The 18,914-nt window shown below is 37.3% G+C and overlaps 1 protein-coding gene across 1 annotated transcript; it reads right to left on the reverse strand.

The window, feature by feature from the left end:
• Positions 1–1,483: 1,483 nt before the first annotated feature.
• LOC110453753 (E3 ubiquitin-protein ligase TRIM62-like) lies at positions 1,484–17,581 on the reverse strand. The gene is made up of 14 exons (XM_021502887.1): positions 17,524–17,581; positions 16,461–16,659; positions 14,532–14,594; positions 12,744–12,800; positions 12,273–12,316; positions 11,555–11,651; positions 10,880–10,988; positions 9,508–9,618; positions 7,975–8,073; positions 7,099–7,225; positions 5,903–6,041; positions 4,983–5,018; positions 4,464–4,506; positions 1,484–3,781 (listed from the first exon to the last, which is right to left on the reverse strand). The coding sequence occupies exons 1-14, from the start codon at positions 17,551–17,553 to the stop codon at positions 3,718–3,720; spliced, it is 1,218 nt and encodes a 405-aa protein (XP_021358562.1). The 5' UTR covers positions 17,554–17,581; the 3' UTR covers positions 1,484–3,717.
• Positions 17,582–18,914: the final 1,333 nt, after the last annotated feature.

The following is an 18,914-nucleotide window of genomic DNA, read 5'->3' on the forward strand; positions in this document are numbered from 1 at the left end:
CCTGCAAAATTTCATTGAAATTGGTTCAGGGGTTTTGGAGAAGAAGATTTTTGAAATTTTAGTCAATTTGACCCTTTTTGGCCCCGCCCCTCAGGCCCCTGGGGGCTTGGGACTAAACCGGCCACTATTTTTGTTGACCTTTGTCCATGGAAGGTTCCTGCAAAATTTCATTGAAATTGGTTCAGGGGTTTTGGAGAAGAAGATTTTTGAAATTTTAGTCAATTTGACCCTTTTTGGCCCCGCCTCTCAGGCCCCTGGGGGCTTAGGACTAAACCGGCAACTTTTTTGTTGACCTTTGTCCATGGAAGGTCCCAGCAAAATTTCATTTAAATTGGTTCAGGGGTTTTGGAGAAGAAGATTTTTGAATATGACTGTATATTACTTTATCAATTGGACCAAACTGGTTAAAAATTATAAATATTTGAAATTAACACGATTTTGCAAATAAAATGAAAACAAGATTGTAAATTGTTTTTATGAGTGTAGATATATTTATGATTTTGTCATCAACTTTAACACCTCATTCCTTTCAATTTTCTAAACTTTTCAATATACATGTATCAAAATAAGTTACTGTTATATGATGCTCTTATACCTGTGAAAGTACCTGTGGACAAAGGGTTTTCAAGCATCATGATCTCTTTCGTACGTTTTTCATACATATAATATCCTTACAAAATCCAAGATGGCAGACTGACTGATGACTTTTTTGTTCTTAAGATTGACTTAAGAGTTGAATTGGATCACAAATTTCTCAATACCCCTTTTTTTAGCTCCTGAAAGATGCAACACAATCCAAGATGGTTACCTGCGGGGCTTTTGTGTGTGTTTCCCCTCTATATAACTCAAATTTAAGTATGATCTGGGGATCATCGAAACCATGTTTCATGATGATGCCTTTAGTACTTTCTGAAAATTAAAGGTGACAGACTTTACATGCAATATTCCACACAAAATCAAAGACAATATAACTGATACGAGACGGCAGTAACAAACTTGACAATCAATATCCATGATGGCTGCCTGGGGGCCGTTTTGATTTCCAATCCATCTTAAAACCGAACATGCACAACTATACTTACTGTTCTTCTACAGACGAGAGGAATAAGCATAGTGTGTAGAGCATCTAAGTGGATTTTAACCCTTTCACCCCTAGGTAACGTTAGTAGAATCTACCATACATTGATCTGGACGAGACCATTATGGTCTACAGTGGTGAAAGGGTAAGAGCTTATTTGTCTGAAGCTTGACATAACGACTTACTCTGTCGAAATGTTGAATTGGTAAGCCGCAAAAGGACTCGGGATCATTTTCTGCAAATGCAATTGGGTAAAGAAAAGCAAGAAGAGCCATCAACTAAATCCTGTGGATTCATGGACAGAGAGTTGGAGCAAATTCAAATATTGTTTCAGCATTATTGCAGTCAATTTCTTACACAGACACTGACAAAAAAGTATAACAAGAACACACGAAGAATAGAAAGGGTATTTATTTTTTGTTTCAGTTTCATAGATTCATTATTAAGTTCAACATCCTGAGACATCAATGAGTAGACATTAATGATGTCGATATGATAGCTTGATGACCCTATGAATATACATCAATGCTGTCACTAAATTATGATCAGTTCACAGCCCTTTGAATAGACACCAATATATGCTGTCTTTATGATCAGTTCATGACCCTATGAACAGACACCAATGCTGTCACTAAATTATGATCAGTTCACAGCCCTTTGAATAGACACCAATATATGCTGTCTTTATGATCAGTTCATGACCCTATGAACAGACACCAATGCTGTCACTAAATTATGATCAGTTCACAGCCCTTTGAATAGACACCAATATATGCTGTCTTTATGATCAGTTCATGACCCTATGAACAGGCACCAATGCTGTCACTAAATTATGATCATTTCACAGCCCTTTGAATAGACACCAATTTATGCTGTCTTTATGATCAGTTCATGACCCTATGAACAGACACCAATGCTGTCACTAAATTATGATCAGTTCACAGCCCTTTGAATAGACACCAATATATGCTGTCTTTATGATCAGTTCATGACCCTATGAACAGACACCAATGCTGTCACTAAATTATGATCAGTTCACAGCCCTTTGAATAGACACCAATATATGCTGTCTTTATGATCAGTTCATGACCCTATGAACAGACACCAATGCTGTCACTAAATTATGATCAGTTCACAGCCCTTTGAATAGACACCAATATATGCTGTCTTTATGATCAGTTCATGACCCTATGAACAGACACCAATGCTGTCACTAAATTATGATCAGTTCACAGCCCTTTGAATAGACACCAATATATGCTGTCTTTATGATCAGTTCATGACCCTATGAACAGACACCAATGCTGTCACTAAATTATGATCAGTTCACAGCCCTTTGAATAGACACCAATATATGCTGTCTTTATGATCAGTTCATGACCCTATGAACAGACACCAATGCTGTCACTAAATTATGATCAGTTCACAGCCCTTTGAATAGACACCAATATATGCTGTCTTTATGATCAGTTCATGACCCTATGAACAGACACCAATGCTGTCACTAACTATGATCAGTTCACAGCCCTGCGCTAATACACATCAATGCAGTCTCTACGATAAGTTCACGGCCCTGTGATTTGACACCAATGCTGTCTACATGGTCAGTTCATGACTTAATGACAGATATATCAATGCTGTATATATGATCAGTTCATAGCCCCTATGAAATGACACAACACATGTAAATGTATCTGAGATAAGTTCATGACCCTATCAATAAACACCAGCGATGCCATTATGACAAGTCATGGCCTATTTAGTAAATATGATCAGTCCTATGTTAAGACGAAAAAGATGTTGATGTGACTTGGTCATGGCACTATAAATATAAGCATCAATGTTGTATAAACGGTAAGTTCATGGCCCTTTGGGTAGACAATGTCTATAAGATGTGTAAAAGACGCAATGAGTAGAAACCAGATGATGTGTCTAAAGGTACAAGTTCATGGTCCTATATTTAGACACACATGATGTCTATATGACATGTCAAAGGCCTAAGGATTAGACACCCACCAATGTGCCTCTATGATCAGTTCATAGCTCTAGGAGTAGACACCATAGGTTCATGGCCCTATGATTAGACACAAATGATGTCTATATAAGTTCATGATTCTATAAGTAGACAAAAGGCCTAGTGATCAGACACCAATTAATATGTCTACATTATCAATTCATAGCTCAATGAGCAGACTCCAATGTCTATATAATATGACCCTATGATTAGACACTGATGATGTCTTTATATTTTAAGTTCATGACCGTATGAGTGCAGACACAAATAAATGATGTCTAGTTTATGCCCAGAACATGACCCTATAAGATTTAACATTGATGTTATCTTTATAATTAAGCAGTGATATGAGGCAACACACAAATGCTGTCTTCGAAATGACAAATCATAGCACTACAGCAGGTATTCCTTATCAACATATATAAATCAGTTCATTGGTCTTGACCTCTCCTTGGCCTAGGTGTGACCTTGGCCCCATACCATTTGACATGAAGAGTTCCTGGTCACATAACACTGAAAAATTACAGCATAACTGTAGTTACAGCATCAGTAAAGAAATTTACAGCACTGTCCCATCGAGATTCTGGCTCTACAGCTGTCTTGCTGTCTGAGGTACATGGCCCAACTACCGGGTACCAGGTGGGGGCTGGATCAGACAGGTCTTCTTCTTCGGACAGTAACAGCAGGCCCTACAACAGAGAGAAAATATCAGAAGCTTGTGCCAGGTGAGCTAATGAAACCATCAGAGATTTATTATTTTACTCTTTTTATATCGGTATATTGGTAGAATATTGCATTCTCTAAATAGGCAATTGATCTTGTATCTTTTATTTTTTCTACTGTGAAAACCGATGCAAGTGGTGCCTGAAAGCAATATGACTGTGATAGCTTGAAAAGTGTATGATATGTTATCAAGAATTTAACAGGTCATGAAGAGCAATGAAAATAGTTACCGCAATCCATCTAATAAGCACCTTTGATGCTAGATTAATTGTAGAACCTTCCTATATTCTCTGAAAAAATACAGTATATCGAGAATTTTTTACTGCTGTTTAATTTTCGCTTTCTTTGCCCTCCGTAATGAGGGCAAATTTATCATTACAGTGAACAGCATAACACACATACCTAGTAATCAAATGTGAAGGCAAAAATAAATTTCATGGGTGAAGGTTTGACAGGTATGCAGTAACCCAAAAGAGCCTTTTTAAGTTATCAAATTATGGTGAAGGGATGGGACACTTGAAAAGGGAAGGGGGGTGCTTCTAAGGGAGGGGATGCTTCTTAAATCTGACACAGTACTTATGATAGTAGTTGTTAGTATGATAGTAGTTGTTAGTAAGTATGTATGAGGTAGGTATATTTGACACTTACCATGCTGGTTGGTGGTTCATTATGTAGGGTACTGTTTCATGGCCTACAAAATAAGGATCATTATGTTATATATAAAACAAGATTTTGTAAGTAAATACCCAAATAAGACAGTCAGCTTTGTAACAGAGTTTGATATTTATAGCTGAAGTTATATTGCAAAAGCAAAGATTGAAATTATTTTTTGGTGGAAGGAAATAAAACTGTTACTTTTCAAAATTACATTAAGGGAGTTCTTTAAGGAATGTCCATTATGAAAGGTTGCTTATTTAATCCAGGTGCAAGATAGGACAGGTTCTACTATTGAATCCCTTTATACATATCATGATGATATACACCCATCTTTAAGTTATTTAACTCATTCCCCCTTAAAACACATTTGAACTCTTCCAATTCATAGGTTGGAACAGTTCATGATGAAATTTCAGGGGTGAATGAGTTAAAGGTTTTGAATGGTCCTAAAGACTTTTTGACAGAAGGTTTGACTGTAGTTATAAAACCGTACAGTTTGTCGACACCTACCTTGGTGACAGACTTCCATGCATGACCTGCAGATCCCTGAAACATCAACACACATACAGGTGAACTTTACCTCAATGTCGAGTTCAAAGTAATTAACAAAACTTTGTGTCAAGCCTACAGTTATCAGCATACCATACATACATGTACTGTATTATAGGTTAACAGTCCTTACATTAATACAAACACTTGCTAATGTTACAGGCAGTTGCTGGTTCAGAAGTGCAGCTATATGAAGCAATCATGCATTAACCGATACATCCCTAAAGTCACATTTGAACCTTACCAAATCAGAGACCAGGTTAGTTTAGTTTAAACCTGTAGGGGTGAATGAGTTAAAAATTCAAATTTCATTCCCTGTAAATAATTTCTACATCAGCATAAACAAGAAAAGCATTTACATAACACTATTTAAGAGTTTTTCCTGCATTTTTAGGAATTGCCACATTCCTTTTAAAAAGAATGGAAAGAAACTGACAGTGCATTTTCATATGTACATAATCCACCCTTTCCCCCCAGTTTTTAAACAGAAAGTAGGATTTCTGTAAGTCATTCTAAGTATTTAAATCTCTAAGCCAAGATTTATCGACAATAACTTTCCTCAACCATATTGTTTACCTTTTTCGTTTACCAAATAGGTACCCTAGTATAAATAGCACGAAAAGTCATACCCGGTAATAGTGAAAGTAAGTGCAGCGCGACATTCATACATGGCCCAATTTAAGTCAGAAACTAAATATAACTATTTCTTTTTATTATTCTACCATTTTTTCTGCAGAATTTTCTTTAACTTGTTGTATCAATAGTAAGATCAGAACTTCTTTAATACTGGAAAAAATAACCATAAAGCTTTAAATGTTTTGAATGGTGAAATTTTGCCAGAAATCTTTGGGTACCTATCTTTCAGACAATAACACACTTACACTGAAATGCACACTGTTTGCAGCAGAAGTAGTCGACAGACTGGGGATTCCCCTCCTCAAACACTTGTTGGAAACACTTCTTCGGCATGTCACTCTCCAGGATTATCTTACCATAAATGGCAATCTCACTGCCGGGCTTCTGCAATTAGAGAGATACAGAAGCTGGTCAAAATTCCCTTTATGACGTCACTTCAACTGCTAGGTCACAGTGTTCTCTGCTAAATGCAGTATTTTTCTCCTGACAATTTTCATACATTCTTATCTTGTTTAATATCATAAAATATATTTTTCTATCGGATACAACAACTAAAGCATTTTATTTCGGTGAATATGAGGTGACATAGACTTGTCATAGTAAATATCACTTTCTCAGGTCCATATAACAACATATTCATGCACCACAACAAAAGTCTATCATTGAAAACATGTGAGATTGATCAGGGGGTTATTTTAGTATCAAGCCCTTGATAACTTTGTTTTCTGATCGTTAGTGGCATAGGAAATTCTAAAACTATTCTGAAGACAAAATTAAATAACATTTTACCTGACCTACTAAAAATTGACATTCTGAGTCAGAAAATGGTAAACAAACAATGTTTTATTTTAGGTCCCATATTGCATATGTTCTTCGTTCCTGAGCTACATACACATGTAGAAAACACACAAGATGACAGACAACATTTCACGCTTAAGCCATACATAGGTAAAACAAAGGAAGTAAGCTTTCATCAGCCGATATAATGATAATGACATCCCGTATAAACATCAATGTTTTTTATAGTATGATTTGCTTTTTGATGTCATGTTTCACAGCCGTTTATTTTCATGATAGAAAAAAAAATGTAATAATTGGTTATCATGCTTATCAAACTCAAATTTTTTATAAAACAGATGTTACTTGAAAATTTTATATTACAGATCGACACATTTTGGTTTTTAAAAGGTCGAAAATTTACCTAGGGATATTCCATAAGTATTAGTGTCGGGGAGTTGGGGAATACCTGCTTTTCTATGAGTAGCAGGGTCAAATCCAGATCTAGCTTCAATTCCTGATCAAGATGAAATGTTTAATGGCTGGTGGGGCATCTGAAAAAGTATCCCATCCCTAACATAGGGACAATTCTTGAAGAGCTCAAGTTAACATATACCGGTAAATTACAATAAGCTGCCAGCACACATTAGGGAACCTTACTGACCATGGAATGCTCCAGGACTGGACGGCTCTGTCTGTCCAACACTTTGACGTCTTGATACACCTTCCCATCATGCAATATTTCTCTCACCATCTGCTGCATTTCAAAATGGCTACACTTGACAAATGGTCTAGAAAACAAAAAACTAAACTAAAAAAAGATGTTACGGACCAACTTTTTGTTAATTCAATGCTCGACTTAATGTTGTATTAGATTAAATAGCTATGTGACCTGTGCAACCACATTAGGGGGACACCCTTTCAATAAGATTTTCCATAATTTTTTGGCAGTGAAAATTCACCAGCTTTTCTAACATAGCAGATTTCAGTCTCAATTTTTATCGTTCTTTTTTCTTTAATAATTTTGATTTTGGTTTTTATGTAAATGGAATGTTTGACCCTTACCAATTTTTGTGATTGGAAAATATTCTTTGAAAATTAAAAATAATAATATGGACATAATTTTTTTTTGTGTTGCAGGTATTCCGACCTACCCTAGATTTTCCTGTTGACCCTAGAAATGTTATTACCAACTTATTCACGGAAACCTACTAAAGGTCACAGCCACTCATTAAAATGTACTTGCTTCCTGTTCTGGGAGTCTGACCCTTTTCTTGACAAACTAATAGCCATTGTAAAGTATAGAAATGCATTGTAAACTTGATATAAAACATACTACTGATCCATGAAAGTAAAAAAAAAATGAAATTGAAATTCAATTATTTGCCTACCTTATTTTTCAGGCATATTATCTGAAACACACATTTATATTTTTTGGCATATATGAAAAGGAAAGAAATAACAATCACCCTGATTGTGATAAAGCCTTGTTTATAATATTGTTATGAAGGATTATAAACTACATGTATTAGACACATACCCAAACAACACAAAATGTAGCTCCTCGGGCCATTCCCCTACTGGGTCACTCCTGGCTGCCATGGTAGCTTCTACAGAGGCCTTCACCTTGTCTCCAATCCTTCAACAGAACACAGCTTAGGTTAGGCACAATATTTAACCAATACATATATAGAGTTTCCTCAGAAAAAAAAAGTAAAATCACACATGTTATTGTTGCAATTTTAAATAGTCAATTATCAAAATATTGTCAACGGACACAATTATTAAATTAAGTTTCTTCAGAAAGTTTTTATACTACCAAAATCAAGATGAATCTTCCATAGGTGTCAACCTCTGAAACCTCCTATGAGGGAGATCTCCCTCATTCCACATTACTAATGAGGGAGAAAAGTGTGTGAAACACAACTGAAACTGCTTTGCTCAATATATCTTTCCCATTTTATGTATCAAAATAACTCCAAAAAGCATTCATTTGATTCAGACACACCTGTTATGATCATTACACACACTGCAGTAACTACGAGATCATTTTACCACAGGATACAGATTTTGAGTTTGTGTGAGTTTGGACTTGAATGAGGGAGTTTCGAGGGAGATTGGTAAATTTTGGTAAAAATGGGGAAGTCTCCCTCCTGATGAGGGAGGTTTGACAGCGATGCTTTTAAGAATCATTTCTATTATGAACAAGGTAGAGTATTGCATGCAATTCGTTGTCACCCATCCCATGCAAACTTTGGTATCAAAGGGCCATAACTCTGTGTTCAGAGAAGAACAAAACCTGCTCTCGAGTGCCTGACACTCCACTACTCCAAGAGGTACTCCCATACAAACTTTGGTATATGAAGCTCTTTATATTACCCTAGACAAAGTGATTTAGTCAACGAAGGGACATAACTTTATAATGTATAAAGAAGGTCACCAAGTGACACACCAACTGACGGACTGATAGATACAGTGCAAATTCCTATAGCTCCTCGGGTAGCACTGTTGGGATACCAATAAGGCCAAACAGAAGTAAATATCACAAATTTGGTTTCAAATTGGGTCAAGTTCAAATTTATACAAAGTAGCAAGAAAGCATACTTTACAAGCTAAATATTATTACACTGTACTCTTTAAATTTTTGTTGGAATATTTTAACATATTTTACCCATGTGACCTTAAACATCATCCAGGTCATTTCTTTAAAAAAAGTGTTGATTGTCTGTTATTCAAACAAGCTAAAAGCTATATATATCACTACACAAGTTCTTATGGGCCATCAGCAGAAAGGTTTTACAAATTTGACTCCAGTGACAATAAAAGATCAAGGAATTTCCTTTAAACAAATTAAACAACCTTTATCTTAGTATGCTGCTGGCTAACTATCATTTCCCTTAGACCTTGGATACTCAGGAGAAACGATTCAAAAATCAAGTGTTGACGAGGTCCAAACACAGCATAATCAGACAGAAGTCATAGTGTATAGCATAAGCTTACCTGTCTCTTTTGGCCAGTTAAGCTAACAATATTGTTAGCTCATATAAAAGGGGATTGAGGCCTACAGACTAACCTGTCGGCGGGTTTAAAGACAACATCCGACACCTTCATGTTCTTGTCCAGTATAGTGATGCCCACTTTAACAGGGATCACATCTAGTTTGGGGAGGTGACTTGTCAGGTATCTGTAGTAAACATTCAAAATACAATCTGAATAAACGAAATATAAATTGATAATCATAATCACACAATAAGATCTATGAAATCAATGATTGTTTATCCGTTTATATATAAAAGCTCATGAATTACTCAATTTAGGTGGTCAATATTTGAACTATAAATAATTAATAAATTACCATTTTGATACAGGTGTCTTGTTAACTATTGAATTCATTTTGTTCATGATTTCGTGAGCTACAAGAGGTGGTAGTGTCCATGTGACTTATTTATGTAGGACACTATCAATAGTAAGTCGAGTGAAGTGTCCATGTGACTTTATCATAAAGGGCACTGTCCCTGGCTTAGTACAACTTTCAATGTGATGGTCACTACTCTGCTGCAAGTGTCCAAGTGACTTGATGTCACTAGCCTGGTACAAGTGTCCAGTTGACTCACTGTCACTAGCCTGATACAAGTGTCCAGGTGACTTGATGTCACTAGCCTGATACAAGTGTCCAGGTGACTCACTGTCACTAGCCAGGTAAAAGTGTCCAGGTGACTCATTGTCACCAACCTGGTACAAGTGTCCAGGTGACTTGATGTCACCAGCCTGGGACAAGTGTCCAGGTGACTCACTGTCACCAACCTGGTGCAAATGTCCAGGTGACTTGATGTCACCAGCCTGGTACAAGTGTCCAGGTGACTCACTGTCTCTAGCCAGGTACAAGTGTCCAGTTGACTCACTGTCACTAGCCTGGTACAAGTGTCCAGGTGACTCACTGTCATTAGCCTGGTACAAGTGTCCAGGTGACTTGATGTCATTATTCTGGTACAAGTGTCCAGGTGACTCACTGTCACTAGCCTGGTACAAGTGTCCAGGTGACTCACTGTCACTAGCCAGGTAAAAGTGTCCAGGTGACTCATTGTCACCAACCTGGTACAAGTGTCCAGGTGACTTGATGTCACCAGCCTGGGACAAGTGTCCAGGTGACTCACTGTCACCAACCTGATGCAAATGTCCAGGTGACTTGATGTCACCAGCCTGGTACAAGTGTCCAGGTGACTCACTGTCATTAGCCTGGTACAAGTGTCCAGGTGACTCACTGTCACTTGCCTGGGACATGTGTCCAGGTGACTCATTGTCACTAGCCTTGAACAAGTGTCCAGGTGATTTAATGTCACTAGCCTGGTACAAGTGTCTAGGTCACTTATAGATGTCATTAGCCTGGTACAAGTGTCCAGGTGACTTACTGTCACTTACTTGGTAAAAGTGTCCTAATGACTTACCTATTGTAAGATTCTGCCACCAGTTTAGTACAAGATTCCATTTCGTCCTGTAGAGCCTCCTTCTGATGTGACAGTCGATTCTGTAAGTCTGTTGTTTGCTGTGTCAGCTCTGATAAAATAAGAACGTCTTGAAGTTGTCTGCTTCAAAAATGAGCCCCCCATTTAACTAAATCAAAGTTCATGACCTTTTCTGTAGGGCAAATGAAAATTTTATCAACAATAATTAGTTGATAATAAATTCAAATATTGTTTCAGTAAAATTGTGACATGGCTGACTTTGTTGTAAACCTTGCCGTGATTTTAGTCAACTTTGCTGTGATGAAGGTTTCATTAAATGTGCAGAAGCTTTATCTTAACTCATTCACCACTACATATTTAAACTGGACTTGCCGAGTCTATGATTTGGCATGGTTCAAATGTGACACTAGGGGTGAATGAGTTAATATAACAAAGACTTAATCTTGACAATATTTTAGCTGGCTGTGACAAAGCTTCATCCTGAAATGAAATTGGAAAACTTTGATGTAACAATTTCTTGAGCTTGCTGTTGACCTTTTTGTGATATACCAGGTGAATTTGATTTTGCTTTCACAATACCTGAGCTACCTGTGACAAAGCCTAGCAGTGTTGTTACAATACTAGTTATTTAAACTTGCGGTGGTAACAATTGTTTACCTTCCTGTGACAGACCATGAGAGGCCAGGTCGGTTATTGTGTTCTCACACGCTACCTCCAGTCTCCTCTCCTGATCGTTTAGCTCATTCCTCAGCTTCTGAAACGTGCATAACAGACATTATTATATTTCATCTCTTTTTGTACCATATTTGATAAGATCACGTTGATCACATGACTTTGTTTCCTTCTTGCACTTAAGTTTCCCTGGTCCTAGTTCCCCGATTCTTTAATACCCTATTTCAGTAAAATAATTTATTTGTTGCCCTCTTTGGGGGACGTGGCACATGTCTCCCTCAAGCACTGGCAATGAATACAAATTATTACATATGTACCAGTTATAAATAGCATCTGGTTTGACTGCATGAAAAATATGACATCCAATTATAATATATGTAATTCAATGCTTCAAGTTACCAACACTGTCAATCACTCTTAGAGCTCATAACTGGCTAAGACTGGTCAAATCAAAACATTTTACTGTTTTTTTTAACAAAAGTACAATCATCGATGGAGAAAGGCCTTACATTTTTTCACTTTGAAAGAGTGATGTCTTTCAATTTCTCAGAATTGAGAAACACATTCTGTTAACTTACATTTCAGTGATAGGCCTGTGAACAAAATTAGATCATGGGACATAACTCTCGATAAATGTCTTTACTTATTTTACTATATTACATATCAAACACAGACTTAATATAACTGATGCACATGTACAAACCTGGAAATATCTCTCGTGGGAAGCTAAGCTCTCTTTCAGGTGGTCTGTAAACAGATACAATTCAGTTATTTTATTTTCATTATTCTTGTTTTCAGAAGATAAAATCTGTCTCTCTCAAGATTTACCCCTGTCAGGCCCTGTCCGTTTGGTTCTATAAAGACCATGCCCCTCATTAGTACAAATACTTTAGAAAAACTCAACAGATAAAGAATTGTTGACATATGCAGCCGTGTAGACTCACTTGGACTCTACAAGGTTAAGCTAAAAAAAAAATCTCCTGCATTCAATTCCAAAATGCTATTGTTGATTTTATTACCTTTTGTTTACTGAAGTGGATGGTATACATGAAATGCTATGGGGTAGAAAATGGAACAAAGCAAGTATGATTTCAAGACAAAAGTATAGTCATTCAAATACACGTAACAGTTAACCTGTGATTTAGGTACAAAGAGTAATACCAGTGTGTGTTACCTTTCAAAACTGTTTCTATTGGAGAAAGTGTCGTTGTGGTGTGTGATTCGCTTACAGCTGCAAAGGAAAATATTTATTATTATGAAAAGCATCTTTGAGTGAACCACTTTTAGAACAAAATGCCATTTAAATACTTTTTAAAGATTTCATGATATTTACTAAGTGCATTGTTTGAACTGAACCCAGTGAAGATGACCTAGACATACAGTTATATTTTTTTTCATAAATGCTCTTTAAGGTAGAATTTTCTTGTCAAAGGCTATTCAATAAAACTATAGTCATGCTGGGAAAAACGCAATCAGTCATACAGTTTTTGGCAGTTGAGCAGGGATCCTTATTTAATATATTTCAACTAGAACACTGACAGGTCAGTAAGGGCCCCGTCTTGTGGCAATATATCCCCCATAATCATCAAGAAGTGATCTGCGCATATAGCTGAACTTGACGTTTGACATTTGGACTTCAAAAAGAATCGCAAGGAAGCAAAATATACATTTTACATGTACTATGATGTGAGTCTAGTTTCCTTCGACCTCCATATTTGCTGGGCTAACAGAAATGTAAATACCAGTGCAACACTCATTTGTTAGCTTTGATTTGTTTTATTTAACCTTATATACCTCCTCCATCAAGAGCCAGGGTCAAAGTCAGAGATCCACTTTGTCTTTGACCTTTGGACCCAAATGACCTTGACCATTCACCCAGTGACCCTGATCTTTGGTCAGTTGACTTATTCTTTAATTCAGACCAACTTTACTTCTTAATATCATCAAACTTGACCCATTGGACCCTGTGACCTGGACCTAAGGTCAGTTGACTCTGTGTTAAGTTCTGAACAACATTGCTTCATAATGTCATAGCAAAATGTTCATCAGGGAAAAGGTACAAAATGTAACCTTAACCTTTGACCCAGTGACCTTGACCTTTATTCAATTGATTCCTTGTTTAATTTTAAGGAACATTGCTTCAAAGTGTCATAGCGAAATGTTCACCAGTAAAAAGATACAAAATTTAACCTGGACCTTTGACCCAATGACCTTGACCTTTGGTCAGTCGACTCCTTCTTTAATTCTGATCAAATTTGCTTCATCATGTTATAACAAAATGTTCATCAGTTAAAAGATGTAAAATTTGACCTTGACCTTTGAACCTAATAACATTGACCTTTGACCTCAATGTGTATTTTTGTGAACTGAACATCTTGACCAAGTTTCATGTATATCAGTCCATAGATACCAAAATTATCAGGCAGGAACAAAATTTGTGGACGGACAGACAGACAGACAGAGTGATTACTTTAGGGCACCCGTATCTCCGATACGGGGCCCTAATAAGTTCAATTGATTTAAAAGGTATGACACCATACAAGCTATAAACTTATGACATAATTTCACCTGCTCTGTGTTCCTACATCCTCGATAGCCAGGGGTTTTGAATACTTTTGTTCTCTGCACCTCTGGAATATGTCATAGCAAAATTGAAGGCTCAGTGTGCAACACCTTGTGGATAAGTCGAGAAGACTAGTTTGACCCGTTGATGTACATCAAAAGAATCTCGCGGTCTGGCTTTGAAGTCGGGTGTCCTCCACTGTAATATTCAAAGAGCAAGCACCAGCCTAGTGATTGGTCAGGATTTTTTTAACCTGAAATCAATCAAATAGCTAGCCGCATTCCTTCAATTTTGCTATGCATATTCCAGGGGTCTAGAGAGTGAAAGTGAGCGTAACCCCTGGAGTATCGAGGATGGTGTTCCTATAGCTCCCTGTCAATCAGGAATCAATGCACGTACCTGAATTAATGAGGGACTCAAAGTATTTCGCTTCTGACTTAGTCTTCTCCTGGTTAATGGCATCTGGTGAAGAAAGAGTAAATAGTGACAAAGGTCAATGAAAACTTGTATACAATGCAATTTAGCCTTTTAACAATGAATTCAGACGAAGGGTAGACGTACAACACGGCAGACTCTTGCTTATAAATTAATTTATTCCAGGCTTAAAACATTAACTAGGATTGATTGGTAGATTAATTGGGATTTTGCACTTCCTGGCAGCTGTCTGAAGACAAAGATAAATAATAACAGAAAATACAAGGGTCAAGGAAGATAGAGTGAAACAAAAAGGCAAGGGGATGGCAGGGAGAGAGAATTAGGGCAAAAGTAAATGTTGGGAGGGAGACAGGAGGGAAGGGTTGGAAAGAGAAGAGAACAGTGGGAGACAGAGAAAAAAAATGGAAAGGCGTGAAGAACAGATGAAAGGAAAGAGTAGGAAAAGAGGGACAAGAGGAAAAGGGAAGACAAATTAGGAATGACAGGAATGGAATGAGACTGGGAGACAGACAGAAAACAAGGAAAGTGGGAGTGAGAGAAGAGGGAAGGGTTTGAGGGAGAAGGAAGGACTCTGGAATTCTTCCTCTAGGTATCTTCCTCCCCTCCTATGGTAGGAGAACCAGTGACGTTGGTCACTGTAGTATTCACACCATATAGTTTTCGTAGTTGGGTATAGTGTTTTCCCGGCAAATTGGCGGGGGATATTGAAACGGGAACCGTATGATATATTTTTATGATAGATAGTGTATATCCTAAGTTTTTACTACATGTACATTTGTACATTTTTTTATATGTCACTGGGTTTTTTTGGGGGTTTTTCAAACGTACTTGTGACATCTGCAATCTGCTTTGAAACGTGCATTTGCGCGTGTCTGTGTTGCTCATTTCAAATATTAACTATTGTATATACATATGTATGTTTATAGGTGACACATATATAATGGAGTTTTGTTTCTAGATTAGCGTCAACCATAATTGACGTCATATATGTTTTGTGGCTGATTACAACACGACGTGTTTTGGCCAGGGTGTGGTTTGACACTTTTCCCACAATCACGATTTGACAATATGTAATGTTATTTTTACCTGAGTAGACCGTCATCGGGGATGACCTATCAAATGTGTTATTGATCTAAAAATAGTCAACCTTTCTGCTTCACTTACCGACAAACAGCACAAGTAAACGGGTAGCAAGCTAACAGGAAGTATTAATATTGCATCTACAATATAACTCTATTGAAGAATATGGACGGCAGACCCGCCCTTGGAAAAGTGGAAGATCTCGCCACTTTGGCGAAACTTGACGATAAAGTTCTTCTTGAGGAATTACGAGCAAGATACAGAAATAATGACATATACGTGAGTGTAATAATTGCCACGATCACACAGGTGTTGTACGACTTACATCAGTACATAGGTGTATTATGAGGCTATGCGGACAACAATACATTACACACATAACGTCTCGACGCTTGTTTGTATTTTTGTAATATGTATGCATCGCAGAAATATATATTAGCTTTGCGTATTCATGAATGAATTTCTTACACGTTCTTTTTCAATTGAAATTTTTATTTGTAATTGACAAGGGAAAGAGGGAACTTGACTGAAGCAGGAGGGAAGGTAGTCTGATTTATTCTGACGTTTTATTAACTTTTCTCTTTCGATCCTTGTGCAACATGTGTGTGAAAGTGATGATTTGCTTCTAAAATATCAGTTTGAAGAGAGACCCTAGCGCGGGTCGCTTATTTCCCACATGTTATAGAGGGCCAGAGTTCTGACGTTAATCGACGCCAGATCGATTTAAAAAAAAGTCAATAAAACGTAAAAATAATTCGGACTAGTGGAAAGGGAACTGGGGAAAGATTTAGTAATCCAACTGATGGTTCTTACCTATGAGGCAGTCAAACTGGTGGTCCTTGAACACCTCAGTCATTGTGACGGCTTTGTTACAGCAGGGACACTTGTGGTTGCGGTCCACCCATTCCTTGATACAGCGGCTGCAGTAGCGATGACCACAGCTGGTCATCACCGTCTCCTTCATCACATTCATGCATATCGAACAGTACAGATAATCAGACAAGGCATTTACCTAGAATTATAAATAGTGATGATTATGTAAGTTTTTATTTTAAAAGTTTTACCGAATTATATGCCTATACCCCCCCCTCAGACAATCACTAATCCAACATTCCAACTTCATACCACAAGTATATATACGGGAAAGAGAGCAGTGTGCTTCCACCTGGGATCAAACCAGTTCAACATGCGACCTCATGATTCCCATTCCATCGCTTTACCGACCGAGCTAAAAGGAAATTCCATCTGGCAAGTACGAAACCCTATGCACAATTAAAACCTGTCACATAAAGAATGTTTTCTGTTGAGTGCAAATCAATTCAGCAGGCCTTGCATGTGAATTATTGAGCTCGAGACACCCATCAAATACACAGACTCAATAATTAATTTTAAAAAACTATACAGGCTTTGATGGACGTATAGAAGATTCAATTACAACCAAGACTAAGTGACTTTTCATTATGCAGTTACCCAATAATGACAGATTATGTTCCATGGTTTCCCCCTTGCTCCAACACTAGCCCGAGTTTCCTCTGGCCCCCGACACCAGACTTTGACATTTTGACAGATAGACGTACGCCTGGTGTTGCAGCCAGAGACACTCGGGCTAACGTAGACATATGGTAGTATACAGATATAAGAATACAATTCATCTGTAAATTATACCTGTAAACACACACACAGTTGACACACTCACAGAAAAATGATCATGCATCATTGTCACTGTCTGAAATTTGCGTTTGACGGGCCGTGATCTCAAATTTTCGTTTAAGTCACAGGTCACGGATACAATTTTGTCGTTCAACCAAAAGGATATTTAACACAAACGGGAAAACACTTAAATATGAGGAAACAGATCGTGTGATTCTATACAAACCGAAACCAGCAGAGGCAAATCGTCCTCCATGTTGTTTTGGTGTGTTCTGTCAAATGACGTCACATCGGTATCCTATTCATTTCTATTTATAGCGTATATATACTTAAATACTTGTGACGAGTATATGAGGAAGCCCGGATGATATAATTTCCCGGAATATTTTGTATAATGTACTAACTTCATTTGAAAGTTATATTTATTTCACAAGGACAGCTTTCTGAAAACTATACTACCTTATGCCGAAATGTTCAATTAGTTTATACATGTACACAGTTTTTATTCTTTCCATGAGTTTTATGTAAAACGTTAACGACGTGCGCGTCGATTTTGCGTCAAATAGGTAGGGATCTTGTTTAATCGTGGAAATGGCAATTATATTTTTTGTTTATATTTAATCATAAAAAAATAGTTATGTAAGATTCTGGATCAATGATTGAGGAGCGTACAAAAATGCAAGGGTATTATTTATTTATGCTTTCAGAATCTTATTAGAGAACCACATATATAAATACATTGTATGTACTGTTACATTTAAGAAATAATTGTTAATGTCCTTTTCAAAAGAAATATTCCATTAAAATCACATAAAGTCATGTATCTTACATAATTACAGTGGTTCGAAATTTGAATGTCTGAAAGAAAATAAAGGAAGAAAAGTAGAGCACTGCAGGGGACGAACTCGATCGGGACATTGCAAAGCCTAAGTTACACTTGCTACACAGGAATTACGAAAGCATCAAATAATATTAAAACATGAAGCATCCAATGAATATGAAAAACCAAGGTAACTCAATCAAAAATTGCGAAATTTCCAGGAGTTTCGCTCAAATACGTTATCTGCACCCCTGTAATATGTCATGGCAAAATTGAATCCAGGCACCAATTCAAAATTAGTTATTTGATTTGTTTCGGGTATAAAAATGACCAGTCGCTAGGCTGATACAGGTCCTTTTAAGATGGCAGAGGAACGACAACCGACTTCACAGCCGGCCAATTTTACCGTTACACTGACGCGATATTATGTGATATACAAATTAGTCTACATGTATTTTCCACAAGGCGGTGCGAACATATCCTCGACACTCCAGGGGTAATGCTCACTTACGCTCCATAGCAAAATTGAAAGCTCAGTGTGCGCCACCTTGTTCGATCCTTTGACGTACATCAAAAGAATATCGCGGTCGCGTAACGGTAAAAAAAATAAGACGGGTGTCGCCCTTTTGTAATCTTAAAAGGACAGGTATCAGCCTAGCGATTGGTCAGGGCTTTTCTTTTACCTGAGACCAATCAAACAGCTATCTTCGTGCCTTCAATGTTGCTATGACATATTCCAGGGGTGCAGAGAGCGTACGTGAGCTGTGGTCCCTGGATATTGAGGATGGCGCGAACAG

The sequence above is a fragment of the Mizuhopecten yessoensis genome, unplaced genomic scaffold (assembly GCF_002113885.1).
Source record: "Mizuhopecten yessoensis strain PY_sf001 unplaced genomic scaffold, ASM211388v2 scaffold7493, whole genome shotgun sequence".
Lineage (NCBI taxonomy): Eukaryota > Metazoa > Mollusca > Bivalvia > Pectinida > Pectinidae > Mizuhopecten > Mizuhopecten yessoensis.

Excerpts from the sequence above, each read along its gene's own strand:
- LOC110453753 (XM_021502887.1), bottom strand. The coding sequence starts at position 17,553 with ATGGAGGACGATTTGCCTCTGCTGGTTTCG. Across the intron at positions 14,595-16,460 it reads CCAGTTTGACTGCCTCATAG|ATGCCATTAACCAGGAGAAG; the intron begins GTAAGAACCATC and ends TTTCTTCACCAG. Across the intron at positions 5,019-5,902 it reads CAAACAGTGTGCATTTCAGT|GGATCTGCAGGTCATGCATG; the intron begins GTAAGTGTGTTA and ends TTGATGTTTCAG.